This window comes from Elaeis guineensis, chromosome 15, assembly GCF_000442705.2.
Source record: "Elaeis guineensis isolate ETL-2024a chromosome 15, EG11, whole genome shotgun sequence".
Lineage (NCBI taxonomy): Eukaryota > Viridiplantae > Streptophyta > Magnoliopsida > Arecales > Arecaceae > Elaeis > Elaeis guineensis.
The window spans coordinates 60,275,010-60,297,324 of record NC_026007.2 but is presented as its reverse complement, the minus strand read 5'-3'; the positions used below and the strand labels follow the sequence as shown (position 1 = coordinate 60,297,324).

The window sequence follows — 22,315 nt, the reverse complement described above, 5'->3', positions numbered from 1 at the left end:
ATCTCATTTATTGAGGAAAGAAACTCAAGTCCTTTATCATAACATCTTTACTTAAACCACCATACTTTTGCTACACATTCTGATTTAACCCATCAAATTTCTTAAGATTTGGCAAATAAATTTTGAACCAATAAAATCATATATTGTCAACCCCTCAAATTATAGCTTGAGTTATAAATCATCCATTAAAAGACAAACCTTGTGAATCACCTCTACCGCAGCCTAATGATCATAAATATAAGTTTTCAATATTGGTTATGTCATGCTCAAGACACTTATATTAAAGTCTCAAATGATCATAACCTATACTCTGATGCCATTCTATCACATCTCGAACTCAACATCCGAGTCGATCATATGACATGACTACATGAATCCTAAAGTCAAGCCCTAGAGATAATGTAAGACCTATAAGGTGACTCCATGGCTAGAACTTTAGGTCAAATCCAATCGAAACTATGTATCCTATAATTCTGAAAAGCAAAGAAAATGAGGGTTGTAAGCTTTATAGTCTAGTAAGAATCCTCCATACTTACACCAATGTGAATATAAAATATCTTTTAATAAATATATATAACATATAGAAAAATAATAAGATTAATAGGTCATCAATTTAATAATATCATAAACACGTCACATATCCTAATCAGCAATTCTACTTAACAGTAATTCAATGAGATTATTTATCATTAAGTGGTTATGACCATTCTGATGTTGACGATATTATTATTCCAGTACTAGACTAGGCCCATCTATACTTCAGTCCATGGTAGGCCAAACATATACCACATATGGCCGGCAACTATAAGTCAGCCCATGGTTGACATCACATATATCATATTTCACACGTGCCAACTAGTTTAGATACCTTTCAATTTGTCACAATTCATCATCTTAATTTGATTACAGTGCTGGATTACTCACAATCATGCTTCAGTCTATAGTAAGCCAAATACACACCATGCTTTTATCCGTGGGCAGTAACCATAATATCACATCTCAGTCTGTGGCAGATATGCTATATTTCATATATGACTGATTAGTCCACATATTATCCTTTTTTCACTTTTATAATTATATAATATTGTGTTTATCTTTTCGATATTAAATTAATTACAATCATGTTCTAACCCATAATAGACCAAACACAATGCTATACCCTTGTCTAAGAGTGATCTAACTTATATACCATATTTCTTACATGGCCAATCAATCCAAACACCATCTATACTCTATCTATATTATTAAAGTCGTAATCTAATTTTTGATATTAGATTAGTCACAATTATGGTCAAACACATGGCAGACCAAAAATAATACCGCATCCCAATTCGAGGCTGATCCAGCATACACACTACGTTTCTTGCATGATCGACTCATCCAAATACAACCCACAACCATCAATTATATTAAATCATGTTTCTTATTACTCTATATGACATCTGTAATTAAACACCAATTAATCATGAACCATACAATATCAATTCATTAACCCATAATACATGAACCTGGTGTATATATGTGTGTGTGTATATATATATATATGAAACATACACAATTATACAAGTATAGCTATAAATATAAATTTTTATAATCATGTAAATAATTGTGTTAAAAAATTCTTATCTTTACTGAATACATATATAGTTAACACAATGGGTACTATCTCATACCAGGACCTATGAACTAGGGTGTTGCATACCCTACTCAAAATCTTCTTCCGTAGATGACTTCTCCTCTACAGAATCAACCCAATCATCAAAAGAAAATCACATAATGTGTATTAATAACATGGAACTTTTACATCAATTACTAAGTTCCTTGAATCTCCCTTTTCTTACAAAGCCCTTAAACTCGCTAGTGAGAAAGAAGAGAGGGAAGATAAAAGAGAAAAGAGAGGGAAGAGAGATAGCTCTCTCTCTCTTCCTTTTCTTCCTTAAAATAGAGCAATGGAAGGATCAGAGAAGCAGATGGAGCTGGTGTAGGCATCCTAGAGGTAGGATCTAGATCTAGCCTTTGAGAAATTTTTCGCTAGCTTTCCCTCCATCTTCCCTCTCTTCCTCTCTTCTTCCCATCTTAATAATGGAAGGCACAAGCTAGTGGTCAACAGCAGTGCCCAACGATGGAAAGGAGATGACCCCAACCACAGCCACCGAGGATCGATGAAGGAAAACAAGGGAAAGTAGGCATAGAAATAGAAAAAACATTTTCATGTTACTCCAGTAACTCGCTGAATCAAATCGGAACAATGACAATAATGAAAATTCAGCAAAAAGAAAGGAGAAAGGTCCAGCAACATTACCTTCACCATTGGTGTGGTCTCACGTCCAAAATCATGTTCAACTCCTCTGGCAAAAAGAATCAAAAATTAGCTCAAATCGAGAGACTCTAGACCTAGATTTTAGAGGAAGGGGTAGAGGACTTAAATAGGCAAAATCAAGGTTTGGATGAGTTTGTTTCTCAGTTGGACTCAAGGAAGAAGAATCTGACTTCTATCAAACTCATAGAAGAAAAGTGACTCCCATTAAGAATCTTATTTTTTTCCATTCCATGCTCTAAGATTCATACAGGGATGTTTAGGCTTATGAAGTCTTTTGGATAGATCATTATACTACCATAGTTAAGAGTCAGTAAACTTCGGGAAGGAGAAACTTTAACATAGAAATGCATCACATTCCACTTAATTACGAGCAAATCAAGCGAGCTGCTTACAACCTGCTCAAATTTGACTCGTTGGGTTAGAAAAAGAATCAAGGTGTTACAATTTGCAAAAAGCAAATTTAGTAGATTATATATTACTATTGCTACTTAATATTTCAAATTATTATGATTAGAACTACACAAATTGTACTGGTCACTAGCTTATAGAGTCATTGTAATTGGAAGTTTCGAGCAAAAAAAAAAATTTGCATTGAGTGACTCCTTTCAATTATAAAGATAAAAAAATCACTCTCAAAATAACCAACCACTGAAAAATTAGTTGCACATGGCTCAATGAGTTGGCTCAAGCTATAAATTCTATGTCTCTCCAACAAAAAAAAAATCGTCATATGGGAAATAACATCTGTTGCTGCAAGACTCTGAAAGATAGATGACGAGATTGGTCTTGGACTGAATTGGACTACTCTTTGGTTGAATTCGGTGACGTCTACAACAAATCCTATAAAGAAAAGTCCCAAAATCGATGGAGTACTCTTCAATTTAGGATCCTCCAATAATTAAGTCATTTGAGAGCCTTGAGAACAGGTAGTGAAAATGAAAGAATAGAAGGATGAGAGAAGAGATTGTAAATATATGGAAGGACTCTTGTTTCCTTCAGTGGAGGAGCTAAAAATGATTCAGCAAAGTCTTAACTCCATGAGTTCTGACTTGATTATCTCCTAGAGAGTATCCTGCCCTCTTTTATATAGAAAGAATTTACTTAAGTTGTTAGGCCATTAGAAGAGTTTGTTAAGCCGTTAGTTTGTTATAATAGAATGGCCAGCTGTATGAAGATCATGGGTTGTTTGCCCACGTAGAGATTAACTGTAAAGTAATTGGAAGACAGTTGATGCTAACTTTGATGACAGTTGCGAGATAATCATTTGCATCCCAAAATTTACATCAGTGCATAACTGATGTGACTCATCTTAGATTGGAAATTGACTAAATTGAGTATCAAGTATCCTTAATGCCTTATAATCATATCAATAAAAGATCGATGTAGTTTACGGTAGATCGACAGAAAGTTAAAATAAGCATTATACTTTTCAAAAAAGATCAACTCTAGCAAAGTTAGGTCGACAGAACGATAAGCTGAAGATGCAGATCGGTAAACAGCTGACATGACCCAGAAGAATATTCATAATTTAGATAATAAGCTGTTGCCACGTGGTCAAATGATGAGATCGGATTATATGTACCAACAACATCAATGAGAAGTTCCAGACCTTTCCCTCTAGCTCACTGAAATCAAACAACATAGATCGGGAAAAAAGAAGGGCAAACCTCAGACCCTCATGCCGTATGTAGGGCTAAGCAAATAACCGAAATCCAAAGAAATCCACCCAATCTGATCCAATAAACATTGATTTTAGTTGGTCGAAAGATATAAATCGGATGGAATCGGATTGGGATTTGTAAAAAATCGATTATTTATGGTCGAATTCGGTTTCTACACTTTTAACCCGTATAAAACTGAATCCAACCAATGTAGTATTTTATAAAGTCATTTTCATGTGGGGATGGCGTTGTTTAGACTTCAATACTTTATTCTAAAAAAATATCCCATCATCTATTTGGATTCACAAAAACATTAATATTGAATTACTGATGGAAGTACATCAATTTGAGACAATTCTAAAGTGAAAGCTTTCAGATGTAGTTGCTTTCAGATGAGTAAATCTTTTTTTTTCTATTTTATTTTGTACATATTCAAAAATAAGTCTAAAATTCATAACATATAAGGTTTAGACTTTCTTTACATTAAATTGTCAAAAAATAAGTAATCAAGCTTAAATGGGTCAATATTAGACTTAAAATCAATATTGGATCAATATTGTAGTCCAAATCAACACAATCCATCCGAATCTGCTATAAACCATTCACTTCGATTTCAAATGATTTATATATGTTAAACGATCTGTAGTGAATTAAATTTTTTTCATTCCTATTAGATTTGATCGAATAAATTTTTTTTTTCAATCTAATTGAATCCAATCCATACCCACTCTCCATCGTATGTTTTCTTTTGATGTTATAAGTACCTTAGAAAAAGATAAATATTGAAACGCAATTTATGAATTCATGTAGATGCAAAACCCACGTGAGGCTTTGGACGACGTACAAATCCAGCGACTCCACATGAATCAGATTAATGCTTGATGTGTTCCTTCAACTAGACCGCTTGTCTTGTGTTGGTAGTTCTTACCCTCCAGCAAGGGCATCACTCATGACAGGATGGTGAAGTGCCGGGTTCAGCCAGCAGGCTTGCTCTCTGTGCGTGTGGTTGGAAATAACTGCAGGGCATTAAATACTTAATTATCAAATCTAGCCCAGACAACATCTAACAATAATTGCAAGACTTCTTTATTAAAAAAAAAAAAACCATTCATTCACTCATCCATCCATTCAAAAAGACGTCCTAACAAACGTGTCCATAGCTGTGGCCCCTCTGTTTCCATTATCTTCTCCCGGTTTTCCTCGACTCATCATGGCAGCATCCATTGTGCTTCCATTCCTCGTACTTCTCTTGGCCAGCTCTTCCCTCTCTGATAATATCGATTTTACCTACAACGGTTTCAAATCAGCAGCCACCAATCTGAGCTTAGATGGCTATGCTCACATCACATCCAATGGCGTGCTTCAGCTCACCAATGACAGTTACAAAGTGACAGGCCATGCCTTTTTCTCCTCACCGATTCAAATGCTGCTCAATACTCCCTCCGTGACACCCGCTGCGATCTCCTTCAGCACCATCTTCGTCTTCGACATCATCACTGTTGGGAACGGAGGCGGCCATGGCTTCGCCTTCGCAATGGCCCCTACAAAGACTCTTAACGGCAGTTGTTGCCAGTACCTTGGCCTCCTCAATACGAGTAGCAATGGAAATTCTTCCAACCATGTCTTTGCGATTGAGTTTGACACCGTTCAGGGGTCAGATATGTTCAAAGACATCGATGATAACCACGTCGGTGTCGATATAAACAGCCTTGTTTCCAATATTTCGAAGCCTGCCTCCTACTACACTGATAATTTCAAGATGGTGGATTTTGAGCTGGAGAGTGGGCAACCAATTCAGGCCTGGATAGACTACGATGGTATTGCAAAAATTCTGAATGTGACCATTTCTCCCTTCTATGTAGACAAACCAAGCCGACCTCTCATATCACACGCCATCGACCTGTCACCAATTTTTAAGGAATACATGTACGTTGGTTTCTCTTCATCGACGGGAAAACTCTCGAGTTCTCATTACATCATGGGATGGAGCTTTCGGACCAACGGCATGGCGCGCTCCCTTGATCTATCTCACCTTCCCCTTCCTCCACAACCAGCGAAATCTTCGTCAATTTCCAAAGCCACTGGAATCAATATTGGGGTCATATCTTCTCTTGTTACGCTTCTCTTGGTAGCTTTTGCATTCTCTGTTTCCTGGTACTTATGGCGGAGGGCAAAGCTGGCAGAGACTCTTGAGGACTGGGAAATAGATTATCCTCATAGGTTCCCATATAGGGACCTTTACAGAGCAACCAAAGGATTCAAAGAGACAGAGCTTCTCGGCTCGGGTACCTTTGGCCTTGTGTATAAAGGCATCCTACCACGCACTGGAGAAGAAGTTGCAGTCAAGAAGATCTCCAATAATTCCAGGCAAGCGGTGAGAGAATTCGTAGCAGAGGTGGTGTGCTTGGCCCGCATAAGACATAGGAACTTGGTGCCGCTACAAGGATGGTGCAAGAGAAAAGAAGACATTCTTCTGGTTTCTGAGTTCATGCCAAATGGTAGCCTCGACACTTTCCTCTTCGAAAGTGAGAGGTGTGGGCTGTTGAGTTGGGATCAACGGTTTAAGATCCTCAAGGGAGTTGCTATGGGACTCGCCTACCTACATGAAGAATGGGAGCAAGTGGTTGTCCACAGAGACATCAAGTCCAGCAACGTTCTATTGGATGCTGAAATGAATGGAAGGTTGAGCGACTTCGGTCTTGCTGGAGTATACGAGCGTGCCAAGAATCCTAGCACGACAATTATAGTTGGAACCTTGGCATACATTGCACCAGAATTGTCGCGCACCGGCAAATCCATGCCCAGTTCGGATGTCTTTGCTTATGGTATATTGCTTTTAGAGGTGGCGTGTGGTCGGAGGGCAATCGAGTCCACTTCTCCAACGGGAAAGCTGCTTCTGATGGACTGGGTGAGGGAATGCAAAACGAGAGGCCGGCTATTGGAGGTTGTGGATCCCAAGCTTGGTCAGTCCTATCTGAGGGAGGAAGTAGAGCTGGTACTAAAGCTAGGACTGGTTTGTTCTCAGTCCATTCCGGAGGTCAGGCCTACCATGAGACAGGTGATCCGATATCTCAATGGGGATGACAGTCTCGCAGATGATGTGGCCCTTGTGTTCTAGGAGGCTGATTCCTTGGATTCGGCGTCACAAAGCTCATACCCTTCATCCTTTGATGTGGTGTCTTCCAGCTCCCTCCGTGGGGGTATGTAGTAGGTGTGAGAGGGTTCCGTGACCGGTATGTGCAAAGGCTTTCATGGGTACTTTCGAATTCCAATTAGTTCGTGGCGACAGGTAAGGATGAGAGCCGGTATTCCAAATGTTTCTCCTTTCTGTGCCGCCTCTGTCTAGCTTTTCGTGGATCAATTTTCCTTTTTTTTTTCTCCCCTCGATGATGGTAGAAGTTTTTTTTTCTTTTTTTTTTTTTTTTTTTTCATTTTTAAAGTCATCGTAACCATAAACATTGTATCTCATCTCAGCTCGTGACTCAGCTACTTATGTGAATACGTGGATTGGACCGAGCTTCATCTAATAATTTAAATAGTTCATAAATCATAATTATGATTAGAATAAATTAACTCTTGGTGTATAATTAATGTTATAACATTAATCTTCTTTGTTAAGTAGTAATAGCCATTTTCTTTCATTTTAAATGTCACTATGAGAACAAATATCGCATCTTATCTCAGCTAGTCACCCGACTACTTGTATGAATAAGTGGATTAGACCGAGCTTCTTTGAATAATTTGAATACTTCATAACATTATAATTTCGATTAGAATAAAACTCTTGCTGTTTAAGATAATGGTATTATTTTTTTTCAAGTATTGATAGCTGTTTTTTCATTTTTAATATCATCATAAGAATAAACAATATATTTTTTCCCAACCAGTGATCCAACTATTCATGAGAACAATTGGATTGGACTGACTTTCTTCTAATAATTTGAATACTTCATAAAAATCATTATTATGATTGGAATGAACTCTTGGTTTTTAAGTAATGTGGTAATGCTTTCAAAATTTTTATTGACTTCCAAAATTAGATTTTCTTATGTAATGATTCAAAATCTTACCTAAAAAGAGTAGCCGGAAGGTGTTATCAGGGTCCTTGATCTTATATAAGTATTCAAAATCTCTTCAGTACATAATCGATATTGGACTAGCATTAGCCAACTAAACATCCAAATCTTGTATCATTTATAACAATCTAAAATCCTATTCAAAAAAGCTAGCAGGAAAGTATTATGTTGATTTCGTAGCCTACATAGGTACCTAAAATCTTCCTAGCACATAATTAATGTGCAACTAAATAAGCCCACATGGTTTCTCATAACTTAATGCTCCTATTTTAGCATAATATGCGTCATAGGTCATTTTTAAGATTTTGATGATATTTAGAAAATGGAGGGTTGGCATTTCAGTCATTTTCTGGCATTGTCAATCTATATTATTGGTGATTTTTTTTTTTTTTTGTTCGGAGACATCTAACCACCTATTTGGGCACCATCAAAAGTCAGTCTAGGTATTTATCACCTTATGCAAAATCCGATATCGGATAAGATTCTTTGTCCATAAATAAAATAGATTTAGGTCCAAGGGCATATATCCAAACAGACAAGATTTTTTTTTTTTTTAATCATACTATTAGTTATAAGATCATTCAACTATATCTAAAGACTAAAACAGGAAATTTTGAATTTTGCTTATCGCCTACTACTCCAGTCATCCGTTAGTTAGCTTTATTTTAATTGGAAATTCAAGAAAAGTTAGGAAGACTATCTATAAGAAACAATCAATCCCTTCCTCTCTTTGCATTTTTTCCAACTAAGAGGACTAAAAAGAAACAGATCACAAATCCATGTCACTATCTCTTTTTTCCCACCCAAAGAGAGATAGAGATGTATTGAAAGGGAGACTCTTTTTGAAGGTACTCCTTTTCACCTCTTAAATATTATCTTCCTGTAATTTTCTCAAACCTTCTTTGATTTGATTGATTTTCCAAAATAAGCTTTAGTTTTATGATTATTATAGCATTCACCATCAAATTAGCTTAGGGTTTTTATTTTTTATAGTTTGATTTTTATTTTATATAAATCTTGTTATAAATCTTATTGGAGGTAGAAAATGGACATAAGAGGATAGTCTTCATACCCATTTTATGTAAATGAAATGTGCACTAGTTTTTCGACGGGTTCTCAAAAGGAAGAAAGAAAAAGGCAAAAGGTAGCCTTTAAGAATAAAACTAGCAGTTAACCCATATGGATGCATGTTTCATTTAGAAAATACACTATATTTAAAATATTATTTTTATTAATTATATAATTATTAAAAACAATACATATTTTATTAATATCTAAAATATTTTATTTTATTAACAAATATTTTATTAGTTTTTAATAAAATAGTATTTTATTAATGTACTAAAATATTATTATCATTATTAATATTCTAAAATTATTACAAATAATAAAACTATTATTTTAATAAAATATATTATTTTTATTAAAATACTATTAATATTATCAGTATTGTTAATATTGTTAATTTTACTATTTTTACTAAAATTTTATTAATTTCAATTGATATAGTAAAATATAATTCTCTGGACCTGTCACCTATGTACGTCTCTTTGAAGCTATCCAATCCAGCAATATAAATCATCAAACAACAGAAAAATTTGTGCTTTCAATCTTTCATCTAATGCTACTTATAAAAGGATCTATATTTTAGCAGGAGAATGATTTATAAACAATTGGGTGCGATGCCGGATGGACTAAAATATCCTCATTTTATTCCTCATGGCTCTTCTTTGCTCGTCAACATAGTCCGGCCTCCTGTATGGGTAACAATTTCTCCCTTTTATTTTTTTCTATGGAAAAACCAACAAGGAGCAGCACACGAGGAGTAAGAGAACATAAAAAATAGGCATTTGTTTTAAAAGAAATCATCTTCCTCTTCATTCTTTATTAAAAATAGGAGTCATCCCTAATGATTTCTATATATATATATATATATATATATATATATGTATGTATGTATGTATGATGTATACATATATATATATGTACGTATGTATGTACACATACATACATACATATAAATATACATACATATATACATACATACATATACATACATACATACATACATACATACATACATACATATATATATATATATATATATATATATATATATATATATATATGCATGTATGTATGTATGTATGATGTATACATATATATATATATATATATATATATATATATATATATATATATATGTATACATCATATATATATATATATATATATGTATACATCATATATATATATATATATATATATATGATGTATACATATATATATATATATATATATATATATATATATATATATATATATATATATATATATATATATATATATATATATATATATATATATATATATATATATATATATATATATATATATATATATATATATATATATATATATATGATTTGAAGATCCCTAGCCCTCTGCGTCAAGTAGTCGAAAATTAGATAATCTAAATAAAATTGAATTAGATGTATTTTTTATCACTTGATGCACCGATTAGGAGTCTTCAAATCATATGATTTTTTGTGTGCAAATAATTTTGAGGTAGTGGATTGCATCCAATGGTTTGGATCGTAGATATAGGACCCCTATTATTCAATTTTGACCTAATCAGATCTGAATCCAGATCTGATCAACCTTATCCAAGTTTGTCCCTATATATATGTATGTAAAATGTACACAATCATATAGATACAGCTATAAATATAAATTTTTATAATAATATAGATGATAGTATTAAAGAACCATTATCTCTACTTTCTGAAGATATAGTTAACATAATAGGTACAGTCCCATACTAGGACCTATGAATCAAAATGTCATATGCCTTATTCAAAATTTTCTTCTACTGATGATTTCTCCTTTATAGAATCAACCTAATCATTAAAAAAAATTCACATAATGTGTATTAACAACTTGAAACTTCTACATCAATTACTAAATCTCTTGAATCCCCTTTTTTATAAATCCCTTAAACTATCTAGTGAGAGAGAAGAGAGAGAAAATAAAAGAGAAAATAGAGGGAAGAGAGATAGCTCTCTCTCTCTTCTTCTTCTTTCTTAAAATAGAGCAACCCCTCTCTTCCTCTCTTCTTACCATCTTAACAGTATAAAGGAGATGACCTCAGCCAAGGCCACTAGTGGTAGGTGAAGGAAAACAAGAAAAAATAGGCATCAAAATAGAGAAAAATATTTTCATATTACTTTAGTGAATTACTGGACCAAATCAAAGCAACGACGATAGCCAAAACTCAATAAAATGAAAAGAGAAAGGTCTATCAACCTTACCTTCGCCACCGATGAGGTCTCATGTCCGAAATTACGATGAACTCCTCCAGCATAAAGAATCAAAAATTGGCTCAAATCAAGAGATCTCAAATCCAGATTTTAGATGAAGGGATAGAGGACTCTTTAAATAGACAAAATCAAGGTTCAGATGAGTTTGTTAATTTCTCAGTTGGACTCAAGAAAGAAGAGTTTGATTTCCATCAGACTCAAGGAAGGAAGGGGATTCCCATTAGGAATCGTATTTTTTTTTCTTTTCCATGCTCTGAGATTAATACGGGGGAAGTTTGGACTTGTGAAGTCTTTTGGTTAGATCATTACATTCTCCACCCCCTAAAAAAATTAATTTTATTCATAAAATTAGCATATCTCAAAGCCTAAACTTGAGGGTACACAAACCTTATCTTATCCTTGAGGTCCTAAATAATCTCATTTATTGAGGAAAGAAACTCAAGTCCTTTATCATAACATCTTTACTTAAACCACCATACTTTTGCTACACATTCTGATTTAACCCACCAAATTTCTTAAGATTTGGCAAATAAATTTTGAACCAATAAAATCATATATTGTCAACCCCTCAAATTATAGCTTGAGTTATAAATCATCCATTAAAAGACAAACCTTGTGAATCACCTCTACCGCAGCCTAATGATCATAAATATAAGTTTTCAATATTGGTTATGTCATGCTCAAGACACTTATATTAAAGTCTCAAATGATCATAACCGATACTCTGATGCCATTCTATCACATCCCGAACTCAACATCCGAGTCGATCATATGACATGACTACATGAATCCTAAAGTCAAGTCCTAGAGATAATGTAAGACCTATAAGGTGACTCCATGGCTAGAACTTTAGGTCAAATCCAATCGAAACTGTGTATCCTATAATTCTGAAAAGCAAAGAAAATGAGGGTTGTAAGTTTTATAGTCTAGTAAGAATCCTCCATACTTACACCAATGTGAATATAAAATATCTTTTAATAAATAAAAATAACAGATAGAAAAATAATAAGATTAATAGGTCATCAATTTAATAATATCATAAACATGTCACATATCCTAATCAGCAATTCTACTTAACAGTAATTCAATGAGATTATTTATCATTAAGTGGTTATGACCATTCTGATGTTGACGATATTATTATTCCAGTACTAGACTAGGCCCATCTATACTTCAGTCCATGGTAGGCCAAACATATACCACATTTTCACTTATGGCCGGCAACTATAAGTCAGCCCATGGTTGACATCACATATATCATATTTCACACGTGCCAACTAGTTTAGATACCTTTCAATTTGTCACAATTCATCATCTTAATTTGATTATAGTGCTGGATTACTCACAATCATGCTTCAGTCTATAGTAAGCCAAATACACACCATGCTTTTATCCGTGGGCAGTAACCATAATATCACATCTCAGTCTGTGGCAGATATGCTATATTTCATACATGACCGATTAGTCCACATATTATCCTTTTTTTACTTTTATAATTATATAATATTGTATTTATCTTTTCGATATTAAATTAATTACAATCATGTTCTAGCCCATAATAGACCAAACACAATGCTATACCCTTGTCTAAGAGTGATCTAACTTATATACCATATTTCTTACATGGCCAATCAATCCAAACACCATCTATACTCTATCTATATTATTAAAGTCATAATCTAATTTTTGATATTAGATTAGTCACAATTGTGGTCAAACACATGGCAGACCAAAAATAATACCGCATCCCAATTCGAGGCTGATCCAGCATACACACTACGTTTCTTGCATGATCGACTCATCCAAATACAACCCACAACCATCAATTATATTAAATCATGTTTCTTATTACTCTATATGACATCGGTAATTAAACATCAATTAATCATGAACCATACAATATCAATTCATTAACCCATAATACATGAACCTGGTGTATATATGTGTGTGTGTGTATATATATATATGAAACATACACAATTATACAAGTATAGCTATAAATATAAATTTTTATAATCATGTAAATAATTGTGTTAAAAAATTCTTATCTTTACTGAATACATATATAGTTAACACAATGGGTACTATCTCATACCAGGACCTATGAACCAGGGTGTTGCATACCCTACTCAAAATCTTCTTCCGTAGATGACTTCTCCTCTACAGAATCAACCCAATCATCAAAAGAAAATCACATAATGTGTATTAATAACATGGAACTTTTACATCAATTACTAAGTTCCTTGAATCTCCCTTTTCTTACAAAGCCCTTAAACTCGCTAGTGAGAAAGAAGAGAGGGAAGATAAAAGAGAAAAGAGAGGGAAGAGAGATAGCTCTCTCTCTCTTCCTTTTCTTCCTTAAAATAGAGCAATGGAAGGATCAAAGAAGCAGATGGAGCTGGTGTAGGCATCCTAGAGGTAGGATCTAGATCTAGCCTTTGAGAAATTTTTCGCTAGCTTTTCCTCCATCTTCCCTCTCTTCCTCTCTTCTTCCCATCTTAATAATGGAAGGCACAAGCTAGCGGTCAACAGTAGTGCCCAACGATGGAAAGGAGATGACCCCAGCCATAGCCACCGAGGATCGATGAAGGAAAACAAGGGAAAGTAGGCATAGAAATAGAAAAAACATTTTCATGTTACTCCAGTAACTCGCTGAATCAAATCGGAACAATGACAATAATGAAAATTCAGCAAAAAGAAAGGAGAAAGGTCCAGCAACATTACCTTCACCATTGGTGTGGTCTCACGTCCAAAATCATGTTCAACTCCTCTAGCAAAAAGAATCAAAAATCAGCTCAAATCGAGAGACTCTAGACCTAGATTTTAGAGGAAGGGGTAGAGGACTTAAATAGGCAAAATCAAGGTTTGGATGAGTTTGTTTCTCAGTTGGACTCAAGGAAGAAGAATCTGACTTCTATCGAACTCATAGAAGAAAAGTGACTCCCATTAAGAATCTTATTTTTTTCCATTCCATGCTCTAAGATTCATATAGGGATGTTTAGGCTTATGAAGTCTTTTGGATAGATCATTATACTACCATAGTTAAGAGTCAGTAAACTTCGGGAAGGAGAAACTTTAACATAGAAATGCATCATATTCCACTTAATTACGAGCAAATCAAGCGAGCTGCTCACAACCTGCTCAAATTTGACTTGTTGGGTTAGAAAAAGAATCAAGGTGTTACAATTTGCAAAAAGCAAATTTAGTAGATTATATATTACTATTGCTACTTAATATTTCAAATTATTATGATTAGAACTACACAAATTGTACTGGTCACTAGCTTATAGAGTCATTGTAATTGGAAGTTTCGAGCAAAAAAAAAAACTTGCATTGAGTGACTCCTTTCAATTATAAAGATAAAAAAATCACTCTCAAAATAACCAACCACTGAAAAATTAGTTGCACATGGCTCAATGAGTTGGCTCAAGCTATAAATTCTATGTCTCTCCAACAAAAAAAAAATCGTCATATGGGAAATAACATCTGTTGCTGCAAGACTCTGAAAGATAGATGACGAGATTGGTCTTAGACTGAATTGGACTACTCTTTGGTTGAATTTGGTGACGTCTACAACAAATCCTATAAAGAAAAGTTCCAAAATCGATGGAGTACTCTTCAATTTAGGATCCTCCAATAATTAAGTCATTTGAGAGCCTTGAGAATAGGTAGTGAAAATGAAAGAATAGAAGGATGAGAGAAGAGATTGTAAATATATGGAAAGACTCTTGTTTCCTTCAGTGGAGGAGCTAAAAATGATTCAACAAAGTCTTAGCTCCATGAGTTCTGACTTGATTATCTCCTAGAGAGTATCCTGCCCTCTTTTATATAGAAAGAATTTGCTTAAGTTGTTAGGTCATTAGAAGAGTTTGTTAAGCCGTTAGTTTGTTATAACAGAATGGCCAGCTGTATGAAGATCATGGGTTGTTTGCCCACGTAGAGATTAACTGTAAAGTAACTGGAAGACAGTTGATGCTAAATTTGATGACAGTTGCGAGATAATCATTTGCGTCCCAAAATTTACATCAGTGCATAACTGATGTGACTCATCTTAGATTGGAAATTGACTAAATTGAGTATCAAGTATCCTTAATGCCTTATAATCATATCAATAAAAGATCGATGTAGTTTACGGTAGATCGACAGAAAGTTAAAATAAGCATTATACTTTTCAAAAAAGATCAACTCTAGCAAAGTTAGGTCGACAGAACGATAAACTGAAGATGCAGATCGGTAAACAGTTGACATGACCCAGAAGAATATTCATAATTTAGATAATAATCTGTTGCCACGTGGTCAAATGATGAGATCGGATTATATGTACCAACAACATCAATGAGAAGTTCCAGACCTTTCCCTCTAGCTCACTGAAATCAAACAACATAGATCGGGAAAAAAGAAGGGCAAACCTCAGACCCTCATGCCGTATGTAGGGCTGAGCAAATAACCAAAATCCACCCAATCTGACCCAATAAACATTGATTTTAGTTGGTCGAAAGATATAAATCGGATGGAATCGGATTGGAATTTGTAAAAAATCGATTATTTATGATCGAATTCGGTTTCTACACTTTTAACCCGTATAAAACTGAATCCAACCAATATAGTATTTTATAAAGTCATTTTCATGTGGGGATGGCGTTGTTTAGACTTCAATACTTTATTCTAAAAAATATCCCATCATCTATTTGGATTCATAAAAATATTAATATTGAATTGCTGATGGAAGTACATCAATTTGAGACAATTCTAAAGTGAAAGCTTTCAGATGTCGTTGCTTTCAGATGAGTAAATTTTTTTTTTCTATTTTATTTTGTACATGTTCAAAAATAAGTCTAAAATTCATAACATATAAGGTTTAAACTTTCTTTACATTAAATTGTCAAAAAATAAGTAATCAAGTTTAAATGGATCAATATTAGACTTAAAATCAATATTGGATCAATATTGTAGTCCAAATCAACACAATCCATCCGAATCTGCTATAAATCATTCACTTCGATTTCAAATGATTTATATATGTTAAACGATCTGCAGCGAATTAAATTTTTTTCATTCCAATTAGATTTGATCGAATAAATTTTTTTTTTCAATCTGATTGAATTCAATCCATACCCAATCTCCATCGTATGTTTTCTTTTGATGTTATACGCACCTTAGCAAAAGATAAATATTGAAACGCAATTTATGAATTCATGTAGATGCAAAATCCACGTGAGGCTTTGGACGACGTACAAATCCAGCAACTCCACATGAATCAGATTAATGCTTGATGTGTTCCTTCAACGAGACCGCTTGTCTTGTGTTGGTAGTTCTTACCCTCCAGAAAGGGCATCACTCATGACAGGATGGTGAAGTGCCGGGTTCAGCCAGCAGGCTTGCTCTCTGTGCGTGTGGTTGGAAATAACTGCAGGGCATTAAATACTTAATTATCAAATCTAGCCCAGACAACATCTAACAATAATTGCAAGACTTCTTTATTAAAAAAAAAAAATCATTCATTCACTCATCCATCCATTCAAAAAGACTTCCTAACAAACGTGTCCATAGCTGTGGCCCCTCTGTTTCCATTATCTTCTCCCGGTTTTCCTCGACTCATCATGGCAGCATCCATTGTGCTTCCATTCCTCGTACTTCTCTTGGCCAGCTCTTCCCTCTCTGATAATATCGATTTTACCTACAACGGTTTCAAATCAGCAGCCACCAATCTGAGCTTAGATGGCTATGCTCACATCACATCCAATGGCGTGCTTCAGCTCACCAATGACAGTTACAAAGTGACAGGCCATGCCTTTTTCTCCTCACCGATTCAAATGCTGCTCAATACTCCCTCCGTGACACCCGCTGCGATCTCCTTCAGCACCATCTTCGTCTTCGACATCATCACTGTTGGGAACGGAGGCGGCCATGGCTTCGCCTTCGCAATGGCCCCTACAAAGACTCTCAACGGCAGTTGTTGCCAGTACCTTGGCCTCCTCAATAAGAGTAGCAATGGAAATTCTTCCAATCATGTCTTTGCGATTGAGTTTGACACCGTTCAGGGATCAGATATGTTCAAGGACATCGATGATAACCACGTCGGTGTCGATATAAACAGCCTTGTTTCCAATATTTCGAAACCTGCCTCCTACTATACTAATAATTCCAAGATGGTGGATTTTGAACTGGAGAGTGGGCAACCAATTCTGGCCTGGATAGACTACGATGGCGTTGCAAAAATTTTGAATGTGACCGTTTCTCCCCTCTCCGTAGACAAACCAAGCCGACCTCTCATATCATATGCCATCGATCTGTCACCAATTCTTAAGGAGTACATGTATGTTGGTTTCTCTTCATCGACGGGGAAGCTCTCGAGTTCTCACTGCATCATGGGATGGAGCTTTCGGACCAACAGCGTGGCGCGCTCCCTTGATCTATCTCACCTTCCCCTTCCTCCACAACCAGCGAAAGCTTCGTCGGCTTCCAAAGCTTTTGGAATCAAAATTGGGGTCATATCTTCTATTGCTACGCTTCTGTTGGTAGCGCTTGCATTCTCCGTTTCCTGGTACTTATGGCAGAGGGCAAAGCTGGCAGAGACTCTTGAGGACTGGGAATTAGATTATCCTCATAGGTTCCCATATAAGGACCTTTACAAGGCAACCAAAGGATTCAAAGAGACAGAGCTTCTCGGCTCGGGTGGCTTTGGCTTTGTGTACAAGGGCATCCTACCACGCACTGGAGAAGAAGTGGCAATCAAGAAGATCTCTAGTAACTCCAGGCAAGGAATGAGAGAATTCATAGCAGAGGTGGCGTGCTTGGGCCGGATGAGACACCGGAACTTGGTGCAGCTCCAAGGATGGTGCAAGCGAAACGAAGACCTCCTTCTGGTCTATGACTTCATGCCAAATGGTAGCCTTGACACCTTCCTCTTCGAAAGTGAAAAGTGCGGGATGTTGAGTTGGGATCAACGGTTTAAGATCCTCAAAGGAGTCGCTATGGGACTCGCCTACCTACATGAAGAATGGGAGCAAGTGGTTGTCCATAGAGACATCAAGTCGAGCAACGTTCTATTGGATGCTGAAATGAATGGAAGGTTGGGCGACTTCGGTCTTGCTAGATTATACGAGCGTGGCAAGAATCCCGCCACGACGCTTCTGGTTGGTACCTTAGGATACATTGCACCAGAACTGTCGCGCACCGGCAAACCCATGCCGAGTTCGGATGTCTTTGCTTATGGTATGTTGCTTTTAGAGGTGGCGTGTGGTCGGAGGCCAATCGAGCCCAATACTCAAACGGAGCAGCTACTTCTGATGGACTGGGTGAGGGAGTGCGAAATGAGAGGCCAGGCCTTGGACGTTGTGGACCCCAAGCTTGGGGAGTCCTATGTGAGGGAAGAAGTTGAACTGGTACTGAAGCTAGGACTGGTTTGTTCTCAATCCACCCCAGAGGTCAGGCCTACAATGAGACAGGTGATCCAATATCTCAACGGGGATGACATTCTCGTAGATGATGTGGGCGCCCTTGTGTTCTCAGAAGCTGATTCTTTCGATTTGGCATCACGTAAGTCATATCCTTCATCCATTAATATGGTGTCTTCCAGCTCCCTCAGCGGAGGTTGGTAGGTGGGAGAGGGCTCCATGACTTCGTGTTAGTTTATGGCATGTATTCTTATGCTTAGAGAGAACAGGAGGATAGAGGAGCGGGTGCGGATGGATGAGCAAGTTTACTAGCTCTTTCCATGCTGGCACGGCATATCCAAGCCTACTTACCTTTCACTGTACCTTTTTTTTCTTTTGTTTCACCAGTAATAATAGTTTTTTTTTATTACTTTTAATATCATCATTGTTATATTTGTATCCTAGAAGTCAATTATTGACTGACACATTATGTATTTTTAGGATCTAAACTTGTACTTATAATCTTTTTATTATCAATAAAGAACTTTTTCATTCTAATAATGTATATATGTCCATGATTTATCCTAAAAATTAATTAAAAATAATTTTTATATATTCTTAAAGGGTTAAGAATTTGAGACATATATTAATTAGTAGTTAATTTCTAAATGCTTTCGATTAAAAGATCATCATAGAGGACAGTGACCAATCCATTTGAGATCGGTATACGGTTCACCTCTCTTGTGGACAAATAAGTCTCGGATCTATGGTGTAAGAGACACTGGAGTGAAGGTGCGGATGGTTATTAGAGAACAACTTACACTGAGCGTGACCAATACGAGAGCCACATGGATGTCTACTCATTCGTCAGTGATCTTCTCAATGCTGCAGTGATGTGAGTGGTCCTTTGATCTGCAGTGTCATTGGCTATTTGCAGCAAGACTACTGGGTTTGACTGCACGTTCTCTTGATCCCTAGCCATTCAAGTCCTTATTGTGTATGTTGGCTTCAGTAGGTTCAGGTTCGCTGTTTGAAGTAGAATACACCTAGATAGAATCTATCAACCTTGGTAGAAAAGAAAAAATACAATGCGATTTGCGAGATTAAGTTCAGAAAGTCTTTGGCCAAAGTAAGTGTGAATACTAGAAAAAAATTTTTACGGAATTCACAAATAAACTCGAGTCGAACCAATTTAGCATATGACTGATGATGGGGTCTGACGAGTTCTCCATGACCTCCATCAAGTCGGGGCTCACGATAGAAGGATTGAATTATACGATAACTGCACCTAGAGATTCGTTCTTTCATTCTACTGGGTTGCTACTACATACTGCTAGGTGTCACTAGTATATTGTGAGATTCATCAGGCATCATCTTGATGATCGATGGCCCTCGATGGGTAGAATTAAAAATGTTCCAATCCATCGAAAGGAGTTTCGATGATATTGTGATGGAGATCATAATATATCTCACTACCAGATAGAATAAAATCTATGGGGTCACACATTAAGGGATTTAATCTTGAATTTGCCAATTGGACTTATGAAGTTTCAATTGGCCTAGCATTTATTAAAATTCTATTAGGTTTATGAGAACCATGCTAGTACATGGTTAAACCTAATTCTTCTCGAAACTTTGATTTGATCAAGTCTATAGCCTTGAACCTAACCTAAATCTATTTGGATTTAATTGGGTTGTTAATTGTGAGACTTAGAAGATTTGATTAAGTCAATTAGTTGGCATAATTATTCTAACATTATCTCTTCTTTATGTCTTAATTATCACTAAGTGTGTATGTGGAATAGTTGGAAGATTAGATGGCGCATCCCTTTTCTTTTGGTAAATATTGGGCGCCATATCCTGAGGGGCCCACCTCGTCTTATGTGTCATGGCATGGAGGAGAGAGAGTGGGGGCCACACCCCATCTCTTTTGGCTAGAGATCCCTTTGTGGGGCATCAAGAGTTGGCACCCCAACTACCTGACAAGTATTCTATGGATGCCTCTAGTACATGCTTTAAGAGGCTGATTATATACCATTTATATCTGATTTTAATTGACATAAATCAGATTAAAAAGGTAGAAGATTCTTATGAGATAAGAATCTACCTTTTTAAGATAATTGGATTCCTAATATGTGTCAGGATAGTATCTATATAAAGGGAGGTCTCTAGGGTTTCTTGAAGAAAAAGAATTTTCATCAACAAAATTCCTCTCTCTCCCTCTCCACACCTCCTCTCCTCCCTCTCTTCCTTTCTATGCCCAAAGGTTGGGTGCCTCTCTTCCATATGCCCAAAAGTGGTGTTGAAGACTTAGAGATTGTAGATCTAGGAGAAGAAGAAGAAAGCTGTTGATCAAAGAGTTGATCTCGCAGTCCAGATCAAAGAAGTTGATCAAAGTGTTCAAGGTTGATATTTTTCTTAGGAAAAAGAATCTTCTATGAGGAGAAAGAAGTTTGAGATCGATTCCGATGGATATCCGTAGAGGTCGGATACGTGTGCGGCTCAACCTTCTATGAATCTAAAATCATCAAAAGCAGTGAATATCTACCCGCACCAAGATAATGAGATCTGATCTCATAAGTATTTTTTAAATTTTAGATTATTTATATATATATTTTTTTTAGATTTGGGTAGGTTTAGATTTGACATCTTGTATGTGAGATTAAAGGGTTTAACCTGTTTGATTTTTCGCTGTCTGTTTTCAAAGTTTTAAAATCTACACATGCTGCCTACCCGATTTTCTAACAGTAGTATTAAAGCCACAGATTTTAAAAATATATATGATCTAATTTTTAAATTATATCTAAAAGTATTAATGATTTAAAATCAATTTTGTGCTGATATAAGATTATTCTGATATAGAGTTTATCCCCTATATTGCAAAGGTTGTCCTAGCAAAAGATTGATCGATTTTAAAAATTATTTTTAAAATAATTAAATTAAATATTTTAGATCTAAAAATTAACATATGTGATATATTTATTTTGAGTTTAGATCTAAAATTAAAATGATTAAAAATTTATATCAAACTGATATAAGGTTGTCCTGGTATAGGACTTATCTCCTATATTATAAAGGTTGTCCTAGTTTGATATGAATCAATTTTTAAAAAGATATTTTTAAAATATTTTGATCATTATTTTAGATTTGATTATATATATATATTTGATATGTGTAAATTTAATTTTAGATCTGAAATTAATGTATATGTGATGCATATTTAATTTAGATCTAAAACTGCATATATTTGATATATAAAACTAGGTTTAGATCTGAAATAGTTTCAAGATCATAAGTCATTAATTGCATACAATGAAACATAATCTAAAAATTATTTTTAAATTTAAAATTATGTTATTGCATGTGGGTATGGATTGAACAAATTAGGTCTAAGTGAACAAACTACAATTAGGATCTAATTGATTAGATCAGACTAGAATTCATTTTCGATTTTGAGCAGTTGATTGAACCTAATCGATGGATGATTATGATTAGATCAAAGGGGCTCAAAGTTGACTTTAGTGGTAGTTGGTTGCATCGATTCACATTTTGATGTGAGTTG

General features: G+C 35.3%; 2 protein-coding genes across 2 annotated transcripts; both read left to right on the top strand.

Annotated features, from left to right (window-relative positions):
- The first annotated feature begins 5,114 nt into the window (after positions 1 to 5,114).
- On the top strand, positions 5,115 to 7,554 carry LOC105058112 (L-type lectin-domain containing receptor kinase S.4-like). The gene has a single exon (XM_010940909.3). It carries the CDS (start codon positions 5,192 to 5,194, stop codon positions 7,097 to 7,099), a length of 1,908 nt encoding a protein of 635 aa, XP_010939211.2. The 5' UTR covers positions 5,115 to 5,191; the 3' UTR covers positions 7,100 to 7,554.
- A 9,323-nt stretch (positions 7,555 to 16,877) lies between these two features.
- On the top strand, positions 16,878 to 19,288 carry LOC105058111 (L-type lectin-domain containing receptor kinase S.4-like). Its single transcript, XM_073249616.1, has one exon. The coding sequence runs from the start codon at positions 16,978 to 16,980 to the stop codon at positions 18,976 to 18,978; it is 2,001 nt and encodes a 666-aa protein (XP_073105717.1). The 5' UTR covers positions 16,878 to 16,977; the 3' UTR covers positions 18,979 to 19,288.
- Positions 19,289 to 22,315: the final 3,027 nt, after the last annotated feature.

Coding starts and splice junctions, on each gene's coding strand:
- LOC105058112 (XM_010940909.3), top strand. CDS start 5,192: ATGGCAGCATCCATTGTGCTTCCATTCCTCGTACTTCTCTTGGCCAGC.
- LOC105058111 (XM_073249616.1), top strand. CDS start 16,978: ATGGCAGCATCCATTGTGCTTCCATTCCTCGTACTTCTCTTGGCCAGC.